Source organism: Orycteropus afer, unplaced genomic scaffold (assembly GCF_000298275.1).
Source record: "Orycteropus afer afer isolate SDZICR_OR568_19922 unplaced genomic scaffold, OryAfe1.0 scaffold00018, whole genome shotgun sequence".
NCBI lineage: Eukaryota > Metazoa > Chordata > Mammalia > Tubulidentata > Orycteropodidae > Orycteropus > Orycteropus afer.
Window position 1 is genome coordinate 541,715 of NW_006921605.1, and position 27,662 is coordinate 569,376.

At 47.0% G+C, this 27,662-nt stretch overlaps 1 protein-coding gene across 1 annotated transcript in view; it reads right to left on the reverse strand.

The window, feature by feature from the left end:
* The window catches only part of TBCD (tubulin folding cofactor D), a gene marked incomplete at its 3' end in the record, with an annotated part of 232,325 nt that overhangs the window by 90,971 nt on the left and 113,692 nt on the right, over positions 1-27,662 (reverse strand). Inside the window, exons 14-15 of the mRNA XM_007959786.1 lie at positions 24,460-24,616; positions 4,251-4,308 (exon numbers count right to left, since the gene is read on the reverse strand). Coding sequence (XP_007957977.1) covers positions 4,251-4,308; positions 24,460-24,616 — 215 coding nt within the window. The remainder of the gene's footprint in view (positions 1-4,250; positions 4,309-24,459; positions 24,617-27,662) is intronic.

Below are 27,662 nucleotides of genomic sequence, written 5' to 3' on the forward strand. Positions count from 1 at the left end.
TTCTACATACAGTCCAGCTTCTCACATTATTTGCTCAGCTCACAGAGTGAATAAGTTTGGCAAAAGGATACAACTCGTACACACACTCTTCCTGATTTTAAACCACACACTGTCCCCTTGTCCTGTTCAAAAAACTGTCTCTTGGTCTATGTACAGGATCCTCATGAGCACAATGAAGCGTTCTGGAATTCCCATTCTTCACAATGATAGCCACAATTTGTTATGAACCACACAGTCGAGTGCCTTTGCATAATTAATAAAACACAGGCAATTATCTTTTTGTATTCCCTATGTTCAGGTAGCATAGTGGCTAAAGCACTTGACTGCTAAACAGAAGGCTGGCGATTCAAACCCACCAGCCACTCCTCGGAAGGAAGGTTGGGCAATCCTACTTCCGTAGTGATACTGCCTCGGAAACCCAAGGAGGGGTCACTATGAGTCGGGGCCGACTCGACGGCACATAACAACAACAACAACAACATGTTCAGCCAAGATCAGACATCAGCAATGATATTCTTCGTTCCACGCCCTCTTCTGAATCCAGGATGAATTTCTGGCAGTTCCCTGTTGATGTAACACTACAACTATTTTGGAGTTATTTTCAGCAAAATTTTACTTGCGTATGATATCAATGATGTGGTTCTATAATTTCTGCATTCTGTTGAATCACCTTTCTTTGGCATGAGCACGGACAGAGATCTCTTTCAGTCTATTGGTGAGGTAGCTGTCTTCCAAATTTCTTGGCATAAATAAGTATGCATCTCCAGTGCTGCATCCGTTTGTTGGAACAACTCAATGGGCATTCCATCAACTCCTGGAGCCTTTTCACCAACAACCTCAGTGCAGCATGGACGTTTTAGTACATTTCTCAGAAGGAAGACTGGACAATCCACTTCCATAGTGATACTGCCTTGGAAACCCAAGGAGGGGTTGCTATGAGTTGGATCCGACTCGATGGCGGTGTGTTTGGTTTAGCTCTGTGTATTCCTTCCATCTCCTTCTAATCCTTCCTATGTAATTGAGCATTTGGCTCATAGAACCTTTCAATTTTAATACTGCAACTCGAGGCTTGAATTTTTTCTCCAGCTCTTTCCACTTGAGAAACACGGAGCGTGTTCTTCCCTTTGGGTTTTCTGACTCCAGCTCTTTGCACATCTCATTACGACACTTCACTTCTCAAGCCACCATTTGAAATCTTCTGTTCACTTCCTTCCATTCGCTTTAGCTCCTCTCTGTTCAAGGCAGGTTTCAGAGTCTCTTCTGACATCGCTTTTGGTCTTTTCTCTCTTTCCTGTCTTTTTAAGGACCTTGTTGCTTTCCCTACATATACCCTTGATGTCATCCCATAACTCATCTGGTTTTTAGTCACTGGTGTTCAATGTGTCAAATCTATTCTTGAGATGGTCTCTAAATTCAGGTGGCAGGTAATCAAGGTTGTATTTTGATTCTCATGGACTTTTTTAAATTTCTTTCAGCTTCAACTTGAACTCACATATGAGCAACTGATGGTCCATTACACATTCAGTCCCTGGCCTTGTTTTGACTGATGATACTGACCTGCTCCATCACAGATGTGTAGGCTTGATTCCTGTGTATTTATTGTTGCCATTTGTTGAAAAAAAGGTTATTTTCAGTGAACATGTTTGTTGATCTTACAAAATTGTATCATGCAACCTCCCACATTGTTTCTTTCACCAAGGTCATATTTTCCAACTACTGACCCTTCTTTTTTGTTCCCACCTTTCACATTTCAATCACTAGTAATTATCAATGCATCTTGATTGCATGTTTGATCAATTTCTGGCTGCAGAAGTTGGTAAAAATCATCAATTTCTTCATCTATGGCATTAGTGGCTGGTGCATGAATTTGAGTAATAGTCCTATTAAGTGGTCTTCCTTATAAATGTATGGATATTTCCTACCACTGACAGCTTTGTACTTCAGGATAGATCTTGAAGTGTTCTTTTTGATGAAGAAAGTTATGCCATTCCTCTTCAGTTTGTCATTCCTGGCATAGTAGACCTTATGATTACCAATTCAAAATGGCCAATACCAGCCCATTTTAGCTCACTAATGCCTAGAATATCAATCTATATGCATTCCATCCCATTTTTGACAACTTCTAATTTTCCTAGATTCATAGTCCATGCATTCCATATTCTAATTATTAACGAGGAGCTCTGGTAGCGAAGTGCCTAAGGCACTTGAATGCTAACCAGAAGGCTGGCGGTTCAAACCCACCAGCCACTCCCCAGAAGGAAGGCTGGGCAATCTACTCCGAAGTGATACTGCCTCGGAAACCCAAGGAGGGGTCTCTAGGAGTCAGGTCCAACTTGATAGCACATAACAACAACAACAATTATTAATGAATTTTTGTGGTTGTTTCTTCCCATTTGAGTTGTGCCACATCAGCAAATGAAGGTCCTGAAAGAGTCACTCCATGCACATCATTCAGGCTGGCTCTACTTTGAGGGGGAAACTCTTTCCCACTTATATTTCGAGGGGCTCACCCTCCAGTACTCCTATCAGACAATGTTCCACTGCTATTCATAAGGTTTTCATTGGCCAATTTGTTAGAAGTAGATTGCCAGGATCTCCTTCCTAGTCTGTCTTAGTCTGGAAGCTCCACGGAAACCTGTCTACCATGGGTGATGCTGGTGGTACTTGAAATACCACTGACATAGCTTCCAGCATCACAGGAGCATGCAAGTCACCACAGTATAATATGCTGACAGATGAGCAGCAGACTTACACACTTGAAAACTGCAAATCATCACTGAAAGAAAGATCTAAATACATTGAGAGACGTTCCATGTTCATGGTTAGAAGATTCAGTATTATTAAGATGCACTCTACGTAACTTGATATATAGATTCATTGTTGTTTCTATCAAAAACATCAGCAGGATAGTTTTGGAAACAACCATGAATCTTGCTAGACACCTATATGTCGAGAACCATCACTGGACTCTCCAGGTTGGGCCAGGTATCTGATGGCTAAAGTGAAGTGTCAACTTGGCTGGGCCATGATTCTCCATGCTTTGACAGTTATGTAATGATGTAGCTAGCCTCCATTTTGTGATATAATGTAATCCCTCCATGATGTGATCTGATGTGATCAGCCAATGAATCATGAAGGGAGTTTAGTTTCCTTGGGACTGTGGCCTGCATCCAGTACACAGAGACATGCCAGCAAAGCTCACTGGTTTTTGCTCACTCTGCATCCCGCATCTGACTTGTCATCATCTGACCCCTGGTTCTTGGGACTTGAGCCAGTGACTGCCCTGCCACCCTGCAGCCCGTGAGTCAGCAACCTACCATCTTACCTGCCCATATTGGATCCACTGGTTTCCGCAACCTGTGCGCCAGGAGCCTGCTATCTGACCTGCCAATTTTGGGTTTATACACCCCTGCAGCTCCGTGAGTCAGGAGAAACCGCTAGACTGATGTGTGACCCATGGGTTTGGGACTTGCTGGTCTCCACAACCATGTGAACCATTTACTTCAGATAAATCTCTCTGTACATGTATATACATAAGCTTCCCTGGTCCTTCTCCCTCAAGAATCCAGCTTAAGACAGCATCTGTGCTGAAAACACAACTCCCATAGGTGACTATGTGGGACATCCCAGGCATGTGCCAAGCACACCCCTACTCAGTGTATCTCAGGTACACCACCATACCCTGTACACCCTGGCACACCCAGAATATCTCAGATCCACCCTGGTACTCTGGAACACCCTATACATTCCTATACACTCCAGCATCCCAGTACATCCTGTACACCTCAGCACGCCCGTAGTTGAGGACACTGTGCTTGGTGACATGCTACTGAGACACAAACCACCTGAAAATGGCCTGCTCTACTGTCACAGCCAGCTCTCACTCACAGAAGCAGCTCCTCCATCCAAAGGACAGTCAGCTGGGCCATGCCTGGTTACCTGGCCTGTTCTAGTCTCCCTAGGGTAGGCACCTGGTGCTAACCAGCCTTCACAGTCCAAAAGCAGCCCCACTGAGCACAAAGTAAGTGCACCAGTGCTGTGTGGCCTCCACCCCAACGCCCCGTGGCACCCACCTACATGGCCTCCTACATGGCCTCCTGCTCTGAGGAGCAAGGGAGGCACCAGAAGGCAGCATGGGGTAGCAACTGGAATGTAGGGTGTCACAGTTGCTTAACAGGCAGATGCTCACAATTTGAGCTGGTACCCAGGAGCTGCCCACCCTCATAAAAAGGAGCAAAACAAGAGCTTACCGAGGCAGCTCTTCTGCAATTCACGTTGCGGTCAAACACGGTGACAATCAGCAGTGCACTGCAGAGAGAGGGGACAATTAGCTAACTAAGAGGGACTCAGAGAGGGGCAGGCTTTATGAGGCTGTGTGCTCCACTCACCACCTGCTCGCCAGGCACTCCAAGAGTACCCCACTGCAGCTCCCTGCTGAGGCATCTCATATCTCCCCCACTACCATATCCCACAGACTACCAAGCATCAGTCAACTGAGGCATTGATAGCCCCAGATACTGGGCTCCCAAGGCATTGCTCCCCCAAGATGTCAAGTACCCCAAGGGTCAATCCCCCCAGGCATTGATCTCCCACCAGGCATCAGACCCTCTGAGGCATCAATACCCCCATGTGTTGATGCCCCCCAGATGCTGGGCCCTCAAGGTATTGATCTACCCCTGACATGGGGTCCCCAAGACATCAATTCCTCCAGGCCTCTAAGTGACGTGAGAGTGGCCCCATCACTGGTGCCACAGTAGGGGCACCACATCACAGGGAAGAGGCAGCCGAGGGCAGGATGGACTTGGCCTGCAGGGAGGCGGGGGGAGGCCATAACATCACAGGGAGGAGGCAACCTGAGGCAGGATGGACTTGGCCTGCTAGAGGGGAGACAGGCCCACAAAATGTAGAACACAAACTCAGGTGTCAGGTGGACAAGAACAGAGTATTCAGGAGTTCCAGTAAGATGGTGGATTAGGCAGACAGATTGCACAGACCCTCTCCAACAAAGAAAAGGGGAACCAATTAACACAGACACAGAACATAATCTTGGAGCCCTGAGCTTGGAAAGGAAGGATACAGAAGTGAACTAAACTCCAACTGGTAGAAGAAGCTGCATGAAAACACTGAAAAAGGAGATATACGGAGCTGTAATCTATCAGCAATCCTAACAGCATGGACAGCTTAGATATTGCCAAGTGCTGTTAGGATCTAAGAATTAACCTAAAAATCGGCCCTGCTAGCCAGAGGGCTACACGGAGGACTGAGCTGGTGGCTGGTGAATAAAAGAGGAAGCAGCAAAGAGGAAAGTAGGCTGAGCTGTAGATTTTTGCCTGTCTGGAGGGTGCAGCCATTTTGAATGCTTACAAGTGGTTCGACCATTTTTGGATATTTAAAGTGACAGCATTCTCTCAGATTCCAGGGACTTAAGAATAGACTCCACTTGCTGTGGACCACAAGGACATTCTGGACACCAACAACTGTAAAGGTGTGATATTCCCCTTGTTACTCTCATACCCGATACCCTCTTGGTGAAAGGAGCTACAGCCATTCCTCACTCCCACCCACCTTCTGGGCCTGCGGGAATTCCATCCTAGTCTGCATGCTCCAACAGAGCCTGGGTGCCGTCACTCGCCCTGTCCAGATATTTTTTCCTTTTTTTTTTGGTTTGTTTTCATCTGTTTTAATTTTTTTGTTGTTGTTATTGTTGCTCTTTTTATGATTATTCTTTATTCTTCCCTTCCCAGGTCCTAATTTGCAGCTTTGTCTTTCTTCCCTGTTCCTGGTTCCCAATTTTTTCTTTCTTGTGGTTATCCCCACAATTCCTTCTTCTTTTTGTATTTTTCCCATTTTTTTCTTCATTATTCTCCTACTCCTTTTCTCTTATTGCTCCTCTCCCGATATTACAGGTTGGTTTTTTTGGGGTTTTTTTTTTTTTTTTTTCATTTCTTTTTTTGGTGATTATTCCCATATGTTTATGCGGTGTGTTTTTGTCCAGTTGCTTTTACTTTTTTGATGGTTTTTCAACTGTTGTTTTTATCTAACTGAGTGGGAGACAGCACCGTGCCCATACGACACAACTACACCCACACCTCCTGCAGCTCCACTTACTAAGTGAGAGCCACCACTTCCTTCTTCATCAATTGCCAATGACAAATGACCACTAAGCAGAGCCTGACTCATCCTTACTGCTCTTCATGAACAGTTAACAGAGATCTACATACAACAACATCACAATGTCTCAGAGACAACAGACCATCACAGTCCACACAAAGAAGCAAGATAAAGCAATAGAGACAAGGGAGCACAATACAGACCCAGAACACATCCCTGAGGAAGAAGCAACATTAGAACTCCCTGATAAAGAATTCAAAAGAATTATACTTAGGTATCTTCAAGAACTGAGAGACATCAAGGAAAACACTGACAAAATTAAAGAAAACACAGACAAAACCCTAGAACAATCTTGGAAGAAAACACAAGAACAAACTGACAAAATAAATGAAAAATTAGAAATGATACAAAATCTCCAGATAGAAATCTAGAAGATTAATACTAAATTTTCAGAAACAGATAACACATTTAAAAGGCAAAGGAGCAAAATCAAATTGATGGAAAACAAAAGTAATGAGACTGAAGACAAATATCTGAATACTTCTTTGTAAAGGGATCAATCAAGGAAAAAGATCAAAACAAAACGAAGAAAGCCTAAGATTCATGGGATACATCAAAAGGAACAGCCTATATGTAATCAGAATTCCAGAACAGGAAACCACTGAGAAAACTGTCCAAGATTTGTTGGAAGAGAACTTCCTTGATATGATGAAAGATGAGACTATATCCATTCAGGAAGTTCTACGAACCCCACACAGGATAGACCCCAAAAGAAAATTACCAAGACATATCATCATCAAACCCATCAAAACCAAAGACAAAGAAAGAATCCTGAAAGCAGCACAGGAAAAACTAAAAGATACCTACAAAGGACAACCAATAAGAATAAGCTCTGATTTCTCAGCAGAAACCAAGCAGGCGAGAAGGCAATGGGATGGAATATATAAAATCCTGAAAGAGAAAAATTTCCCACCAAGAATTATATATTCAGCAAAACTGTCCCTCAAATATGATGGTGAAATTAGGAGATTTCCAGATAAGCAGAAATTAAGGGAATTTGTTAAAACCAGACCAACCTTACAAGAGATACTAAAGGGAGTCCTTTGAACAGAGAACCAAAAATAGCAAATAACAACTGACCATTAACACACAAGATGACATAACCCAGAAACCAACACAGCTGTGGAAGCATCCAAAGTAAAATAAGCTTATAAGATTGTAAACAGGGAAACAGAGACATCAATTGGCAAATGAGGACAACTACAAACCAAAAAGAGGGAAAATAATAGTGTAGTTACAGAACTTCTAAATCGTGAGGAAGTCAAGAGAGTTGCAAGATAGAATGGATGGTTCTAAACTCAGGAAGAAAATCATAAATCACAGGGTAACTTCAAAGAAAAATGATAAACCTTCACATCACAATAAAAATGAGGACATGCACAAATATTTAGCAAATATTAAAACAACAGCAACAAAGGAAATGATAATATGATTCATAAACATAATGAGCTCAGCACAGAAAATTATATGGAACAAAGAAACCAGGAACACCAGGAAAAAACACATAACAAAATGACAGCAACCAATTCATACTTGTCGATAATTACACTGAATGGCAATGGATTAAATGCACCATTCAAGAGACGGAGAGTTGCATACAGGATAAGAAAACATAACCCATCAATAGGCTGTCTATAAGAGACACACGTTAGAGACAAAGACAAAAACAGCCTAAAAATCAAAGGTTGGAAAAAGGTATCAAGCAAATGGCAACCAAAAAAGAGCCGGAGTGGCAATATTAATTTCTGATAAAATTGATTTTAAGACAAAAATCACCATAAGAGACAAGGAAGGACATTATATAATGTTTAAAGGATCAATTGAACAAGAAGATATAACCATAAGAAATATCTATAAATCCAATGAAAGAGCTCCAAAATACGTAAAGCAGACCTCAACAGAGTTGAAAAGGCAAATAGATGATCCCACAATCATAACACAACGTGACACATTGCCATCGAGTTGGATCCAACTCACAGCAACCCCTCCTTGGGTTTCCAAGGCAGTATTACTATGGAAGTAGATTGCCCAACCTTCCTTCCCAGGAATGGCTGGAGGGTTTGAACCACTAGCCTTCTGGTTAGCAGTCAAATGTCTTAGGCACTACACCACCAGACCTCCTGATCATAGTCACCAAAAAGAAAAAAAAAAACTCACTGCCATCAACTAACTTGATTCAACTCATAGTGAAACCTCCTTGAGTTTCCGAGGCAGTATCTCTACGGAAGTAGATTGCCCAACCTTCATTCCAAGGAGTGGCTGGTTGGTTTGAACTGCCAGTCTTCTGGTTAGCATTCAAATGCCTTAGGCACTGTGCTACCAGAGCTTTAACATACCACTTTCAACGAAAGAAAGAACAATTGGAAAGGAACTCAACAAAGACACAGAAGAGCTAAACAATTCAATCCACCAACTTGACCTTATAGAGATATACAGAGCATTTCACCCAAGAACAGCACAATATACATTCTTTTCAGTGCACATGGAACATTCTCCATGACAGACCATATGTCAGGCCGTAACGCAAGCCTCAATAAATTTAAAAACATTAACATACTGCACAGCATCTTCTCAGATCACAATGCTATCAAATTAGAAATCAATAATAGGAAGAGCAACATAAAAAGAGCAAACACATGGAAACTGAACAACACCTTCCTTAAGAACAACTGGGTAATAGAAGAAATTAAAAATGAAATTTTAAAGTTCTTTGAATCAAACAAGAATGAAAACACAACAAAGCAAAATCTTTGAGACACAGCAAAAGCAGAGGCCAATTTATAGCAATAAATATGCACACATCAAAAAAGAACAAAGAGACAAAAATCAAGGCTTCAAACCAACATCTCCAACAAGCAGAAAAAGAAGAGCTAGAAAAGCCACCAGAAGAAAGGAAATAATAAAGATTTGAGCAGAAATCAATGAAACAGAAAATAGAAAAACAGAAAAAATCAACAAGACTAGAAGTTGGTTTTTTGAAAAGATTAATCAAATTGACAAAACCCTGGCAAATTTAACAAAGGAAAAGAAGGAGAGAACACAAATAACATGAATAAGAAACAAAATGGGCACCATCACAACAGAACCAACTGAAATAAAAAGGATGATATCAGGATATTATGAAGAACTATAACAAATTTGAAAATCTGGAAGAAATGGATAGATTTCTAGAAACACACTATTTACCTAAACTAACACAGACTGATGTGGAAAAGTTGAGCAGATCCATAATAAAGGAAGAAACTAACAGGTCATAAAAAAATAACCAAAAAAAAAAAGCCCTGGCCCACACGGTTTCACCAGAGAATTCTACCAAACATTCAAAGAAGAACCGACACCAATCCTATTCAAACTATTCCAAAACATACAAAAGGATGGAATCCTCCCTAATTCATTTTATGAAGCAAGCATAACCTTGATCCAAAACCAGGCACAGACATCACTCAAAAGGCAAACTACTGTGCTACACTGGGTTCTCCAGAGAAACAAAACCAGTAAAGCTTATATATAGAGAGAAAGATAAATTTATCTTAGGAAAATGGCTCACACCTCATAGAAGCTGGCAAGTCCAAAGTTCTTGGATCAAACGTCAAGCTGGAGGCTTTTCCCTACTCACGCAGCTGCAGAGGCTGAGGAGCTCAAGGTTGTCAGGCACTATACTGGCTGTTGACTCCCACGAATGACGAATCTGAGATCTCCAGGCCAAACAGTAGACTGTTCGCTCACAGACAGTTGTAGGTAGCACAACAGAATCCCGATCCACAGAAGAGTGTCTCTTTTCCCAGGATGTCCATAAATACACTGGAACTAGACCACACTCCTAGGGAAACTCACCTTCAACGGACTGGTTGCTCAAAACATATACATCTGATCCCATAATAGGAATAACCACATCACAACTGCTTAAACCACAAAGAATTGTGGTCCAGCCAAGTTGACACACAGCTCCAACTATCACCACTACAAACCAATATTCCTCATGAACATAGATGCAAAAATCTTCAACAAAATCCTAGCCAACAGACTCCAACAAAAAAAATAATTCATTATGACCAAGTGGGGCTCATATCAGGTATGAAAGGATGGTTCAACTTAGAAAAACAATGAACATCATTCACATAAACAAAACAAAGGAAAAGAACCACATTGTCATATTAATCGATGAAGAAAAGGCATTTGATAAAATCCAGCACCCATTTCTAATCAAAACTCTCAGAAAAATCAGAATAAAGGGAAATTTTCTCAACATAATAAAGGGCATATATGCAAAACAAACATTATTTTTAATGGAGAGAGACTGAAACCATTCCCCTTGCAAACAGGAACCAGACGAGAAGGCCCTCTATCACCACTTCTATTCAACATTGTACTGGAAGTCCTAGCCAGGGCAGTAAGGCAAGAAAGGGAAATCAAAGGCATCTAAATTGGTAAGGAAGAAGTCAAACTATTCCTATTTGCTGGTGATATGATCCTATACCTAGAAAACCCAAGAGACTCAGTCAAAAATCTACTGGAACTAATTGAGAGAATTAGCATCGTGGCAGGATACAAGATCAACATCCAAAAATCAGTTGGATTCCTCCACATCAGCAAAGAGACTGCTGAAAAAGAAATAAGGAAATCAATACCATTTACAATAAACTTACTGTCATTGAGTCGATTCGACTCATGGCGACCCCTCCTTGGGTTTGGCTACCAAAAAAATTAAGTACTTGGGAATAAATCTTACCACGGACACAAAAGACCTGTACCAAGAAAACTACAAAAGACTACTTCAATAAACCATAAGAAATCTACATAAATGGAATACCATGATCATGGATAGGAAGATTGAATATTGTGAAAATGTGAATTCTACCCAAAGCAATCTATACATTCAATGCAATCCCAATCCAGATCCCCTCAACATTCTTCAAGAATAAGGAAAAACCAACCATTACCTTTATATGGAAAGGAAAGAGACCTCGGATAAGCAAAGCACTATTGAAGAACAACAAAGCAGGAGGTTTCACTCTGCCAGATCTCAAAACCTACTGTACAGCCACAGTAGTCAAAACTGCCTGGTATGAGGACACACAGACCAATGGAATAGAATCGAGAACCCAGAAATAGATCCATCGGCCTATGGTCAGCTGATCTTTGACAAAGGGCAAAAATCCATTAAATGGGGAAGAGAATGTTTGTTTAATAAATGGTGCTGGCAAAACTGGATATCCATTTGCAGAAAAATGTAATAAGATCTGTTCCTCACACCATACACAAAAACTAACTCCAGATAGATCAAAGACTTAAACGCAAAACGTGAAACTATAAAGTTCCTCAAGGAAAAACTAGGGGCAAATTTAGGGGCCCTAAAATGTGACATAAATAGGCTATCAAGCATAACCCAAAATGCATAAACAGTAGAAGAGAAACTAGATGAATAGGACCTTCTAAAAATTAAATTTTTATGTGCTTCCAAAGACTTCTCCAAGAGAGTCAAAAGAGAACCTACAGATTGGGAAAAAAATATTCAGCAATGACCTATCGGACAAGGGACTTATCTCTAGAATTTATAGAAAACTCCAACACCTCAACAACAAAAGACAAATAATCCAATTAAACAACAGGCAGAAGACATGAATAGACACTTCACCAAAGAGGATATTCAGGCAGCTAACAAATATATGAAGAAATGCCCACAATTATTAGCCATTAGAGAGATGCAAATCAAAACAACGAGATACCATCTTGCCCCAGCACTTGTAGCAAAGTTCAACAGGACAGAAAATAACAAATGGTGGCCAGGATGCAGAGAGATTGAGACTCTCATACACTGCTGGTGAAACTGTAAAATGGTACAACCACTGTGGAAACAGTACGGCAATCCCTTACAAACTTGGAATTAGAAATGCCATTTGACCTAGCTATTCCATTACTAGGTATATATCTTAAAGAAGTGACAGCCAGGAGGAGAACAGATATATGCACACCCATGTTCATCACAGCACTATTCACAAGAGCAAAAAGATGGAAACAACTTAGGTGTCCATCAACAGAAGAACAGATAACGAAACTATGGTACATACACACAACGGAATACTATGCAACACTAAAAAATAATGTAGAATCTGCAAAACACCACACAACATGCATGAACTTGGGGGACATTATGCTGAGTGAAATAAGTCAATCACAGAAGGACAAGCATTGTATTAGTCCATTATCGTAAAAAGTAAAAGAAAGGTTTACATAGGGAAGGAAATTTTCTTTGTTAGTTACCAGGGATGGGAAGGGAGGGGAGGGGAGGGAACACTGTTAGGTAGAGACAAGTATTGATTTGGGTGAAGAGAAGGCCAGTGCACCAAATGTGAATGATCAACGGTGGCACTTAGGAAGAGGAAGACATAGAGAGGTACATGGGAGGTGCAGACAACAAAGATGAACAAACCCTTTTGCACATACAGTACTGCGTTGTCAGTGAAGGCAAAAATAGACATACAAGTAGATAGACGGGTGGACAGACTGAATTATTAGGTATGTCTATACAGGCACCTGACTGCTAACCAGAAGGCTGGCGGTTCAAACCCATCAGCCATTCCTCAGAAGGAAGGTTGGGCAATATACTTCTGTAGTGATACTGCCTCAGAAACCCAAGAAGGGGTCGCTATGAGTTGGGTCCAACTCGATGGCACAAAACAACAACAACAAATGCAGGGGGAGCATGCCCAAGACCATGTATAGGGTTGGCAGACAATGTTTCTACAAGTGTATTGGTATGTTCTGTAAGAATTCCCAGGTATATATTAGAGCTGACAAGGGACAATGTTATAGTCACTTCTTGGCCACAACCAGCTACCCAGAGGGAGCAAGTAGTTGGACCTGTGGGCTCAGGACCATAGTCATAGGGAACATCAAGCTCAATTCATAACCTACTACACAAAACACTGTTCCACATCCTACTTTTGGCAAGCAGCCACCAGGATCTTAAAAGCTTGCAAGTGGCCATGCAAATGCAACACTGGTCTCTCCTCGTCCAGGCCAAAGAAGAATGAAGAAAACTAACAACGCATGGAAACAATTAGTCCAAGGGGCTGGTACACCATGCAATCCTCAGACTATATGACTGAGACCAGAAGAACTAGATGGTGCCTGGCTACCACTACAATTACAGGAGAATATATGTAGGAGATCCTGGATAGAGTGGGAGAACAATGTGGAACAAAACTCAAAATCATTAAAAAAAAGAAAAAGAAAAGTGGGGGGACCAGGTTTGCTGGTCTGACAGAGCCTGATCGAACCACTGAGACTATGGCCCCTAGCTGCCCTTCAGGTCTGGAATTGAACCAACTCCAGTGGATTACAGCCAAATAAAAGACAGGCATATGAGCTGAACATTTACCTTAGGTAGATACACTCCTTGGAGAGATCAATCAAGGGAAAATAGAAGGACTGTGTACGCACAGAGAGACAGCTCGGGGGTCAGGAGTGCATGGGAGGGAAGAGGTAGCTGTGGGGAGGAAGTAGAAAGAGATCTGTTGCATTGTGGAAAATTGCAGTCAATGTCATGAGGCAAAGCGCATGTGAGCTGCTGTATGGAAAGTGAATTTGCTCTGTAAACTTTCACCCAAATCACAATAAAAAATAAAGGTGGAGGAAAAAAACAGAGTATTCAGGGAGCAGGTAGCTGTGTGGAGCTAACGCACCAAGGCCAGAGTCCTGATCGGTGCGGGAAGGCCATGCTCTGTAGTCTGGGCAAAGATGCCTCCCAAGTAGAAACCACACACATCAGCCGCAGGGCAACAGGGACCTGAAGTCCCCCAGGCGCTCACCCGTGGTGAGGTCCCTGTGCCTCCTGGCAGTTGGTAATCCCAGATACTCACAACAGGTAATTACCACAAAACGGCCTCACCGAGTGTGGAAAATAGCCATTACCTGTCACGTAAGCACCTTCAGGGGACTGCAGCCTGACAATCCCAGGGAGGGTAACACCTCCCACGCACACAGCACTCTCAGCTTTACTTAAATCTCTGTCTCAGTGAGAGACCATCCAACTTAGTAAACCAGAGAGCCCCCCAGACTGACTGCACTACCTTAGTAGCAACAGAACGCAAAGGCCAGGGGTGGCGGGCGTGGGGTAAGCAGGACTCAAGAACTGGTACCTCATACCTCACTCCAGAGAACACGGGTAAGAAAAACAGCACAGCAGACACAAGAGGTTACCTCCAAAGCAGGTTCAGCCCCCACCAGCAGCACCACCGAGCAATGCCCCTACACCACCAGCCCACTGCCCAGCAGACAACAAGTCTCTACAGGCCCCATCTGGTGCCATGCGGCCGGCTCTCTGCTCCCCGGGAAGGTACAAGGTCTGCACGGAGACATGGAGTCCTAACCAAGGCAGGCGGGACGGACCAGGAGAACCCCAAACCCCACTGCCAACAGGCCAATTTCAACTCATAGCAGCCTTACAGGACAGGGCAGAACTATCTGCAGGCTGTGATCTTCATAAAAGCAGACTGCCATGTCTTTCTCCCACAGAACAGCTGGTGGGTTTGAACCACTGACCTTTTGGTTAGCAGCCAAACACTTTAACCACTGTGCCACAAGCCAGGAGGATTCTGACACAGAGCATGGCCTTACTATAGTTCTCTAGTGTACTTACTACATCATGGCGCGACATTCAAGCGAAGAAGAGCTGCTGGGTCTATATCAGACAAAGAAAGCACCCTTGGAACCCCAACGGCACAAAGCAGTGACTCAAGCAAAACCATGACGACCGTCCGGAGCATTTAGCTAACGAAAGAAAGCAGAACAAAGCTAATGGGGCAAAGTAGTAACTTCTTAGCCACAGCCGGACACCCTTCGGGAATGAGTCATTGGGCCCAAGGGCTTGGGACCACGGTTTCGGGAGACATCAAGCTCAACTGGCATAATACACTACACATAAAACACTGTTCTAAGAAAAAAAGAAACAAGAGCAGAAATACAAACAGGAGCCTACACACCAATGTTCACTGCAGCACTTCACAATAGTCAAAAAATGGAACAGTCTAAATTCCCATTAAAGATAAACAGATATACAAAATGTGGTACATGCATGCAATGGAGTATTGCTCAGCCACAAAGAGAAAAGAAGCCTGCTACGTGCTACAATGTGGATGAACTTTGAAAACAGTAAACTAAGTGAAATAAGTCAATCTTAAAAGGACAATTATAGTACGATCTCACTTGTATGAATAGGTTAAATGTTTAGAGACCAAGGTGTATCAGTGGTTTCCAGGGACAGGAGGGAGGAAGGAGAAAAGGGGCAATCATTGCTTGGGGATCACTGAGCTTCTGTTAAGGTTGATGGAAAATGTTGGAAACAAATAGTGGTGATGGTTGCACAACATGATGAAAGTAATAAATGTCACTAAATTGTACATGGGAAAAATGTTGAAATGGCAAATTTTTTGTTATATATATACTCACCACAATAAATAAATATTGGAAATTAACAAAAAAAAAAAAAAAAAAAAGAAAGCAGACCAAGTCTACACATTGTACATCTCCATTTCCACGACACTCCAGAAACGGGAACTCCACAAGGGACAAGGGTTGGGGCAGCATGAGAACCATGTAGGGCGGTGCCATAGCTCTGAGGCAGAGCTCAGTAAGTCCAGGGGAACTCACGTAAGTGTGTCCAACAAGAGTGACTGTTTCTGCACATATGAGTGAAAGAGGCCTTAATGCTAATGTGGGAGAGAGCCCCAGAGGGATGCAGCTGCGGCCAGTGTGTGCACACAGAGGTCCGTGGGAAGGAAGACGAGCAGCGCAGGTTCAAGAAGAAACACACAGGCTCCAGGCAGCAGATCTGCTCCCCACGAGGTGTGGGGTAGCCATTTTAAAGCTACTCTCTGTGTGCATGAAGGGAGTATCTTACAGAGAACAGAAATCAGACTCCTCCTCACTGCACAACAGAGATGCTACAAATAGCAGAGGGGGCAGGCGGAGAACCTGAGGGGCTGGATCAGACTCATAGCTGTCCATATGAACCCAGGGATGTTTAAGATGTATGTGTACTTAAGAGAAATCCAGAAACATACAGTTGAGTGTGTGTACATGTAGATGTGTGTGGGTGTGAGTGTGAGATGTGTGCGTGTATGTGCATGTGTGGGTGCATGCATGCATACACATGTGCATGTGTGCACAAACGCACGTAAATGTGCATGTACATGCATATTATGCACACACATGAATGCTCATGCAGGTACGTGCACAAGTGTGTATGTGTGTGTATGTGAATGTCCATGTGTGTACATGCACAAGTGTACACCTGTGCACATGTGCGCGTGAATGTTCATGCATGTACGTGAGTATATATGTGAGCACGTGAATGCTCGTGCATGTATGTGCACAAGTGTATATGTGTGCATGTGAATGTGTATGCATGTACATGTACAAGTATATACCTGTGCACGTCACATGAATGCTCATGCATCCATGTGCACAAGTGTATACGTGTACACAAATGGACGTGAATGTATATGCATGTAAGTGTGCATGTGTGCACTGAATATGCGTGTGCATGCATTTATGTGTACATGTGTACACATACACACAGCTGGGCTGGTTGACATATGTGTATTTCTAAGCCTGTCCACTGAAGGAGCCTAGAAGCAATGATACTCCAGTATCGGTAAGTACACCTAGCACCCAGATCTTAGATTCTAAATACCAGGAACCAAAATTCCTTAGCAATGGTTGATTCTAGGCTAGAGTATCTTGTGGTGCCAGGAAATAAGACAAAATTCTGAGAGAACAGGAAGAAAGGGGTCATGTTGAAAGGGCCCAGAAGCCAACCTGAAAGAGCTGCCGACGGCCAGAGTTGGACAAGCTGAGCCACCAAAGAACCAAAGTCTTCATCACAGCCCCAAAACAAGACAGTTGCCCATGAGTGCATGCCGACTACATAAACAAACAAAAAGTAAAGAGGAACAACTCTCCCTTAGGAGAGCATTTCAGATAGCAAGTTACCAGACAGGGGGTAGAGTGAGAACAGAAAGCCACCACCAGGCCCACAGGCCCACTGGCCACAGCCAGACCACTGATGAGGTGGGCAGTTTCAGGAGGAACAGGACACTCTTTAGAGGAGGAGGAAACAGGAACGTCACGGTGAAGACACTGGCAGACACCACCTTAACCCAGTGACAGAGGGAGCCTACAGTGATGAGTCCTGCTACCACACTGGGCCCTGGGGACCTCCAAGAAGCCTTACTGCCTGTGTCACCACTCCCACCTGCACGTAACCCATCAAAACACGAGAAACCAGAAGATAAGCCCAAACTGAGGAACACTCTGCTCATACCCAGCCAGGGCCTCCAAGGGTTGAGGTCCTGGGCGAGGGCCCTAGAACAGAAGAAAGGCAACGGTGGGGAAATCCAAGTCAAGGCTGTCCTCGTGCTGCAGACTGCACCACAGTTAGCACGAGATGCGGACACGAGCTGAAGCTGGGGGCATGTGCGCACAGGAGCTCTTCCTATGATCTTTCTAACTCTTCTTTACATCAAAAATTAGCTCAAAATGAAACCAGCCTTTTCTCTGAAAAGCAATTAAGCACCTAAGGATCTTCCCAGGCCACCTCGTTTCTGGATTCCTTCCTCTAACACCCCTTCCCAACTGGTTGAAAGTGAAAGTAATGTCAGCAGAGCTCTATTGGCACACGCCATTCCCTTCTCATCTCTAAACACTTAATCACAAACTGTAGCCAAGACGAGAAACACGTACTGGTCTAAAACTAAGCAAGTTCCTTTCATTTTGCAGGAGCGTTTTAACATTGGCTGGTACTAGTTTAATGCATCACAACGGCTTTTATGAAGTCTTCCAAATCACTGAACTAATCAAGATGTATTAACAGAATCTTTCAATAAACAGATACCAGGTAACTGCTGCTGTTAGCTGCCTTTCAGTGTGCTCTGATCATGGCGACCCCATGTGACAGGAGAATGCCCCACACCTGACCTCACAGGCTGGGGACTGCCTGGACGAAGCCCCTCCACAGATGGGCACACCTGACCTCACAGGCTGGCAACCGCCTGGACGGAGCCCTCCACAGACGGGCACACCTGACCTCACCGGCTGGCGACCGCCTGGACGGAGCCCTCCACAGACGGGCACACCTGACCTCACCGGCTGGGGACCGCCTGGACGGAGCTTCTCCACAGATGGGCACACCTGACCTCACAGGCTGGCAACCGCCTGGACGGAGCCCTCCACAGACAGGCACACCTGACCTCACCGGCTGGGGACCGCCTGGACGGAGCTTCTCCACAGACGGGCACACCTGACCTCACCGGCTGGGGACCGCCTGGACGGAGCTCCCGCCACACACAGGGCACAAGCTACCCAAAGGCTAGGGACCCACCTCCACAGATGGGATGCACACAACCACACAGAGCTGGGGACGGCCTGGACGGAGCCCCCTCCACAGATGGGGCACACGATCACACAAAGAGTGGGGACTGCCTGGATGGAGCCCCCTTCACAGATGAGATGCATGCGCCCGTACAGGCTGGAGACAGCCCAGACGGAGCCCCTCCACCACAGAGCCCTCCCCCATTTGACAGATGTTCTGCCCCTCACTGGATGGCAGCCCCCGCCATCAGTGCCCAGTCCCACCGCCACCATGGCTAGTCCCGGGCCATCCTCCTCACGGTGCCTGTCCTTGCAGGGGTCTCTGTGGGAGGAAGGGTACCTTCCGTCATTCAGGCTTAGCTGCCCAGCAGCTATAGTTCTGAATGGACGGTTCACCACAAAAGCCCCAGAAGGCCTGTCTCTGGAACCACAGTGGAGACAAGTGGGCAGGGGACGCTGGATAGGGATGGGAACGAGGGATGGGAGATGAGGATGGGGGTCCAGGTTTAAGTTAAAACCACAAGTCAACACGTACACACCTACAAATGCAACAGGTTTGGATTTGGACTAAGTAAAGAAAGGCTACTCTTATTTCACACTTTCAGAACAGAACTGGCTTATCTAGAAGTACCAGTGCATCTCAAATACAAACAGGTTGGATGAGACTGGGTAAACAGAAACATGAAGTGCTTCCTTTCCTAGCCTGCCTACTCCTACAAGCACCTCTAGGTTCTCCTTGTGCTTTTGCTTAAAAGGTTCTGCTGAGAGAACTGAGCCCCGTGAAGAAGCCGGGCATCTTCTTTCCCGCTCAAGAGCAGCCAGGCCACAAGCCAGCACTGAGGGCAACGTCTGCATGTGCCAAGACGCGTTCCAGGTGCCTGCACCTGTCTGCTTTCGCTGGGGAGGTTTATGGGATCCTCAGTGGGATTTCCTAACAGAGGGAAAGGGCTGTGTCCAACAATCCGAGATCCTCCTGCTGCCCAAGTCAAGGGAACACACGCCAGGACTTGCTGAGCCCAGCGCACCTGATCTTAGCAGGTACGGCAAACAGCAGGCTTCACGTCCAACCCCATTCTTCCTGGTTCATGTAATATTTTATAGCAATAAAAAGCAAAATGCATGGTTTTACCTTAAATGATAGCAACCCCGTACTTTCCAAGTCAAATTTTAAAAAGATCACACTAGTAATTTATTAGCCTTGTTGTTTCAAAGCTGCAAATCACAACCTTCAAGTAAGATGCGAGTCACGCCTGCAGCTGTCTCCACTCCCCACCCCATAAACCTCAGACAGCAGGCCCATGAGCACGATACTGCACTGTCCATACAGTAGGGGCTAGACGGGGCCCAGGCTGGCCCTGACCACACACCACCCCTGCACCCATCTCAGGCAAGAAGGGGTCCACTGGGGGAAGCTGTCAGAAACAACAAGGGAGAACAGGACACAGCCCTGAATGGTGAGCACTCTGGCCTGGTTCTCACCCTCAGGGTAGGGATCTGAGTGCCAGGCCATGCCGCTCCCACTGTGCTGCCTGGGGTGCTCGCTGCACCTGCCCGCCTGGAAAGCCCCTGGCGCAAGGGCCACCACCTCTGCTTGTGCTGACGTCAACACCAGCTCAGTTACAAGAGTTTCAGGTGAGGAAACTGATGGGTGGCGTCGGCCTGTGCATCGCTGGAGAAGTTGGTCCTGCCCTGCCAGCGGCTCGGTCACTGTGCCCAGCCAAGGGGCATCTTGGCAACATATGCCATGCTGCGCAGCCCTGCCGTCAGCACCGCATTCTCCTCAACCCCGTGTGGCTGCGCCATCATCATCTCTGTGCACAGGGCTCAGGAAACACGGTTTCCAACTCCGACATAATTTGCAACATGCACAAATGAACCTACGCAGCTCCCTTCTGCTATTCCTGACACACAGGACCAGCACCTACGCAACACAGAAAGAGGGGAGGACCCGCACCCATATGCAGAGAGAGGGGCTAGCTCGTCCAAATTTCTTTAGCAAAAAACTAGGAGCCAATGGGGAAGGTGAGCAACTAACCCAGGGAGGAGCCCTCCCAACAGCCAGGTCATTGGGGGTCATGTGTGCCCCACACCTCTCCTCCTGCCCCGAGCACCCTCCCTGAACCCTCCTCACTATCCCCCTGGCTTGTGAGCAGATACTTCTATTTCATGGAGCTGTGTTTTGATGTCACTTGTGAACTTATGCAAGGCACACTGAAGAGTTTGTGAAAGCTGTCAAATACCAAGATTTTATCAACTGACAGAACTAATGGGCTTGAAAGCCAACAATTAAGGTGGCCATTTACTATGAGCCAAGGGAAGCAGATCTCGGGGCACGCCCCGACCGATACTCGCGGGAGAGCACAGCGCTCCTGGGGCGGGAGGTTCCCCTGCAGCACCCTCACACTGACCGGGCCAGGTGAGTCACCTACCCCGCCCTCCCGCCCCCATGGAACGCCAGGAGTCTGGATGGACGGGAAGGGTGGAACAGAACACAGGCTGAGAACCTGTCTGACCGGCCTGAAGATGGCTGGGCGGGCTCCTGGGCACCGATCATGAGCCAGGTTGCAGGTAATGGGACAAGAGGCCAGAGCTGTCTCAAACTCCCAGCGTAGCTGGTACTTCACCTCACTTCTGGTAAAGAAGTCAGAGAGGACATGTGTGAGAGCAGCGTGCCTGGTGATAGCACCTCATGAAATAAAACACATCTATACATGTTCATGGGACCTCTGGTAGCACAATGCCTAAGGCACTTGACTGCTAACCAGAAGGCCGGCGGTTCAAACCCACCAGCCACTCCTCGGAAGGAAGACGGGGCAATCTACTTCTGTAGAGATACTGCCTCAGAAACCCAAGGAGGGGGCGCGCTATGAGTCGGGTCCAACTCAACGGCACATAACAAAAACAACAACATACATGTTCACTAGCTAGCCACACCACCACATCCAGAAGGTGAGACCCAGGGCCCAGGCCCAGCACACGCTTAGGACGTCATCCTGGTCTAGTGCACTCAGACGGGGCCAGCTGTCCACAGACCCGAGTCCTTCTCCAGAGTCCTGGGCATGCCATTGTCATTACTGAACATGTCTCACTCAGGCTGGTTCATCCAAAGGGTCACTCATCCCCACAAACCATGCTGGCCCAGGCCTCCCACGTACCACACCAAAGTCACAAAGTCCATCCACAACCCCTGGCAGGCCCTGTTGCGCCTTGGCCACCACAGCACTTACAACACCACGGCTCACAGCCTCAGAGCCACTTCACAAATAGGTGTGCTCCAAAGGTGCACCCCCTGAGTGGTGGGGATGCAGGGTGCTGGAGGGCCTGCTGCACACCTGCTGAGTGGAGCAAACGCCCACATTTCTCAGCACCAGGGCACTACACCCCACTCTTGCTGTCATACACACCCCAGAGAAGGAGTTTTACTGGACGCACGAGAGTGCCTCCACGACAGCTCGCTTTTCAGACAAACAGGATACTGTGCAGGTCATGGCAGTCTTCAAAGACAGTCATGCTGGCCAGGAGGCCTCTAGGCCCAGGCCATGCTGGGCTGGGTCTGGTGCATAGTAGCCACAGGCTGTAAAGAGCCATAGGCTGATAAAATCACTGTAGAGAGAAGGCTGCAAGGGTGAGCTCTTGAAGTTACAAATGCAGTTAACTACATGCCTGTGGCTGAGAGCTCCATCGTCAGGGCAGACCCAGGACCAGAGTGTGTTCCGTCACATGACTTGTCTCCCTGACCACGGACAGAGCTGGGGGCCTCTATGGACCAGGCTGCTCTGCCCGCATCCTTTCTTCAGATGTGTACCACGCTCAACCCACAATGTGTGGGCAGTGGCCAGAGGTGCCCCCAGGCCCACAACACTGAAGGCAGCAGGTTCTGCAGCACCTGGCCAACCCTCTGCCATCCTCGGCCTAGGCCCCACTTCAAGCCCCACTAGAAAGCTCGTGGGAAAGAAGAGGTCCAAATCTCAGGAAAATGTGCAGCTCTCAGACAAAATACCAAGCTGATAGATGAGTCTTTCGGGGTTGATTTTGCTGTGAAATGATGGTGAGTGCCCGAGGCAGATCTGGCCCCAGCAGCCGTGCGCCTGACAAAGAGCCCTTCTCTGCTGGGGACAGACTCAGGGGCCACTGGCTGTGCCCATGGCTACAGGGCACTCACAGGACAGTCTCGTCTCACCACCTGTCCTTCATCCCAGTGCCAGAGAAACTGGAACCCTGCCAGCAGCAACCACGCAGAGGACGGCTGTGCAGACCAATCTGAAAATTAGTCTCCCTGTTCTGTAAGGGCTGATATCACAGTCACAGATAATGCTGTTACCTTCTTTTCCTAGCTGCAGAATCAACTTCCAAAAAGTGGCTAGCAGGAAGAGCTTTCCTGAGGCCACATCACACTGGTAGCAAGACAGCTGGTGCCACAAAGTGATAGAGAACAGGTGGTCGTGTAGCAGTGGCCAGGATGGACTCTGACAGGGCCTCCACACAGCTGGCACTGAGCACTGAGGAATGCCAGCACCCACGGTGAGAGCGGCTGCCAAGGACAGGGACTGTGACCCCTTATCTGCAGCATCTCCCACCACTGCGCCCTAGGGCCCTCCTCTTCCTTTGCCACCAGGGACAGGACAGCGAGCAGACAGACATCTCCACAACTTCCTCAGGAGTGCCTTATCCCCTTCAGTGTGAGCTTCACTACGATGGACAGGGATGGCCTCTGCAGATCCACCAATTCCCCAAGACTGACTCCCAGCCCAAGCCCTGAAAGCCCATACTGCCTGAGCCAGATACACTGTCCACCACCCAGAACTGCACATGCACACTCCATGCCCCCAGTGTCACCGAGGGCCCCGAGCCACTGCAGAGTGGTTGTCACTGCCCAGGGCAGAAGGGACTCAGGGGCCTGCTACTTGGCCCCTGGGAGAGCCTGGGTAACTGCCTCTGAGGAGGTGAGGGAGCTCACAGAACAGAGCAACATTCAAAGTCCATCTTCCTCATCCCCTTTCCCAGTAAAAGCAGTCAGGCAGAGTGCATACTGAACTGCCACGCCAATCGAGCGTGAGGGCAGTAAGGGGAGCCTAGCTAGGGAGATGGAAGAACGTGGAACCAGACCGCGGTGATGACCACACAACACAGTGTCATCACCATCACTGCACCAGACACGTAAAAAATGCTGAAACGACCAACGTTTCATCACAAATATTATTATCTCAATAAAAATTAAAATGTTTAAAAACGAATGTAACCATTTTCTGTTATAGGGACACCTGATTATCTCAGGGCCCAGGCAGCCTTACAGCACCCAGCTACCCCCAGCACAGACGGCCCCCCAGCCTCACCAAAAGGGCCCAGATAGGACCCAACTCTCAGAATGGCTCTGGAAGGTCACTCATGCTCCCAGGCTTCGAAGATAAAGTGGACTGGTGACTGTGGTTGTCAGGAACACTCCCGGGCTGCCATGGGAACCAGAAAGTTCAAGGCCAGAGGTGGGCCCCCTCAGCAACAGCAGAAGTCCCTGAAGGCTCCCATCCCAAGAGGATGGGAGGGTCCAGGCTGAAGTCACATAAGTGACCTTTCAGATTTACTCTCGGCAGGACATGCCTGATCTGCCCACTCCATGTTTCCATACCATCCCAAGTCACTCCCAAACCTTTACCTAAGAACGTGCCACCACACACCCACCACAGACTCCATGTCTCTCCCAAACACTCCAGGTTTGAATAGGTTATTGTGAAGAAGGCACGCCAATCACAGAGCAGGAATTTCCTCATGACAGATGACCCTTCTAAAGGATGACTAACTGTTCCTGGGCACAGTGTGGGGAAGGGTCAGGCTGGTTGCTCCCCTCACATATGCCATCAGGGTGACCAGGCCAAGAAGGAGGACAGACATTCCACTAAGCCCTGACAGATGCAGGCTTACCTGGAGATCTCGGCCACAAAGGGCCGTAGCTCTGCCGGCTCATAGGCACGCGCAAAGGCCCAGCACACGTAGCAGGCAGCATCCCTGACATTGGCGCCCACACTGCAGGCACCCCGCTTCTCATCATAGGTCAGTGCCCTCCGGATCACGGCAACAACTGGGTACAAGAGAGAGAGAGAGAGAGGGTGAGGACACGGGTCTGCTACTACGCAGGCAGGGGGTGAGTGTGTCATAGGCATGGCTTTATCTATGTCTGCCATATAAGACACACGCCAACCCAGGGCATCCCAGTGCCCATGGAAGTCATCACCAGACCACAAAGAAAACGCCTGAATGAAAACACAGGTCCAAAAAAAAAAAAAGAAAACACAGGTCCATCAGCTCAAATCAGATGATGAAGTAAAAAAAGGAAAACATATGACCCCAAAATGACATAAAGGGAGTGCTAAAGGGACCGAGGAAAGCACTCCTGTCCCATGGGAAGAGGAAGTGCCACGTGTAACAGGGCTGGTGCAGGCATCACAAAGCACCCCAGAGATGAAGCAGCAGCATCTCAAGACCAGAGGGGCCACCCCAGCGTCCCCAGCGTTATAGCTCAGCCTCTCATCCAGTCCAAAATGCCGTGGTGAGGGGATGCACGTCTGCATGGAAGGGGCAGAGGACTGTCCCCACTCTGCTCCACATGGGGTCTGTAACCAGGAAGACTTCAGAGCTGGGAATCAGATAACAGGAGTGTGCTGAACCACAGGCATTTGCATGAACCTTAGGGACAACCTGTGGATGCTTTAGTCCCAGAAATACCTGGAACAGGAAGGGAATTTGGCACGTTAAAGCTCAAAAAGGATTATCTCTCTGGCTCCATTATAAAATGTGTAACTGGGTAACTGAAAGTTGGACAGGTGATTTCTGATGTGAAGATTAAGAGGATTTTAAGAAACATAGTAAGAGCATCAGAAGGATTAAAGAAATAGAATTTTCCTGTATCCATTTATTAGATTCATGTTTTTCAAGCACTTGGGAAGGTTTTGCTCACTGGAGACGTGTAAATTACATAAGAAATAGAACATATGACATTTATGAATACAGTTTCAAGTATTTGACATAGTCAACTAATTTTACTATGTGACCAAACACCAATGCCAGCAGCGTGTCATGGGGTTGCAGCAGGCAGCCAGTCTTGCGACCACAACTCTTAGCACGAGGCCAGTGCCTCCTGTGGTGCCCAAACCAGCCAGCACTCACCCAGCTTCATGCCAAGGTGGGGGAGGGAAAGTATGACACCCACTGTCCACCTAAGAAACTGTCATCACAGAAACTTCCCTGCAGGAAAATGCACGTAGAAATGGTTTTAGGACACAACGCACAGGAGACAGCAGAGCCAGGGGCCACGCAGACTGGTTGTCCACCTCCAAAGACGTCTGAGTCCACATGGACAGCAAACAGAAAGATGGTGTGGTTCTATATACTTCATTGTATGTGCAAACAGTGATTATCATTAATGATCTTATTAAACGCTTATTTATAAACTTACCTACCAAAAGAAATACCTTCAACTACAAAAAACAGATTTGCCCTAGGACAAAGAGTGAGAGCACCAAGCCACTCACTGCTTTCCCTGGATCAGGGTGAGGGCCTCCAGAACTCACCCTCGCAGGACATGGGCATGGCAGGGTCAGGGACCCCAATGCAACAGGCCTCGGGAAGAAATGGCCAGCTCAGGTACCTTGCTGTAGATCCCAGGTCAACTACACCAACCCCCCCACTTTGCTGCACGTGAGTGATGAGGACCCCCTACATATGCAGCCCCCGCACCACTTCACGTGCAAAGTGGGACCCCGTATGGAGCTCAGCCCCACTCTGTGTACACACTGGGGACCCTGCATGGTGCTCAACCACCAGCCTCGCCCTGTGCGCACACTGGGGCACTACTCAGAAACACCCTCCAACCCTCTCAAACGCCAGTCCCACAGCCAGGTCAACCTCCCAGAGAAACATTCTGGGGAGGGCCCGTCTTCTCAGCCCTGACATCTACTTCCAGCCTGTCCAGCAGGAGCTGCAGCAAGACAGTTGCACCTGCTCACCTCAGATGTCACAGTGCACCTGAGCTGACTCTGCAAGGGTTACCAAAGCAACCAAAGACTGCTGTGGAGTCAGATCTGACTCATAGCGACCCCTTCCTTGGGTTTCCGAGGTGGTATCACTATGGAAGTAGATTGCCTGATCTTCCTTCCGAGGAGCGGCTGGTGGGTTTGGTTAGCAGTCAAATGTCTTAGGCACTACACCACGAGAGTACCTCTGTAAGAGCTAGAGCCCCAGAAACTCAGCAGCTCATCGATGTCACCTCTGTGAGGACTAGAGCCCCAGTGACCTGTGCACCCTGGGAGCCGTCTCCGTGACAGGCTAGAGCCCCAAGGACCTGTGTACCCTGGACACGCCACATCCTGAGCAGAAAGTCTTGCAGTAGACCAGCAACTGCTCCCACCAGCCAGCAGGTAGAAGCTAAGCTCCACTGATCTGAAAGAGGATCGCTCACTCCTGGGTCAAAGTCTACCATCCACCTTCTAAGAATGAAGTCAGCGCTGACACTCATGAGGCGTGTGCATCAATGCTACACCGAGAGGCACCCCCGGCTACCACAGATAAAGCAGATGTAATGAGTGACTTGCAAATGACCATCTCGGATTGAACTAAACCAAATCCACAAAGCTTTACCTGCAATTACTCTCTGTGCTAATGGAAACCCATTCGTGGCACCCCAGATGTCAGCGCTAATGGGCCGTGGCACCTCGAGGAGGAAAGCGTCATGTAAACACAGTGCTGCAGCCACACTGCTGTCCCCAAGCCTGCATGTTAGTGTGGCTGCCCAAGGGAGACCACTCAGCAATTCTGTAACCAGAGGGGATCTGGATGCTGGCTGCAGAGCCCCAATTTACCGGTCCATTGGACAAAATCAGTTTCCAAATAGACAACTAGGAATGACAGCGGTCAGCACAACGAACATCTCCTTCAGGGCGTCTGCGCCCACACTCAGAATCGTTCAGCTGCCAAGGAGATACTGCTACAGAGAGCCAGGGTCCCTCCTCCAAGGCCACTCAACCCCCACGGCCACCTCCACACAGACTCAGAACCCCACACTCAGCTCACCCCCCACGGCCACCTCCACACAGACTCAGAACCCCACACTCAGCTCACCCCCCACGGCC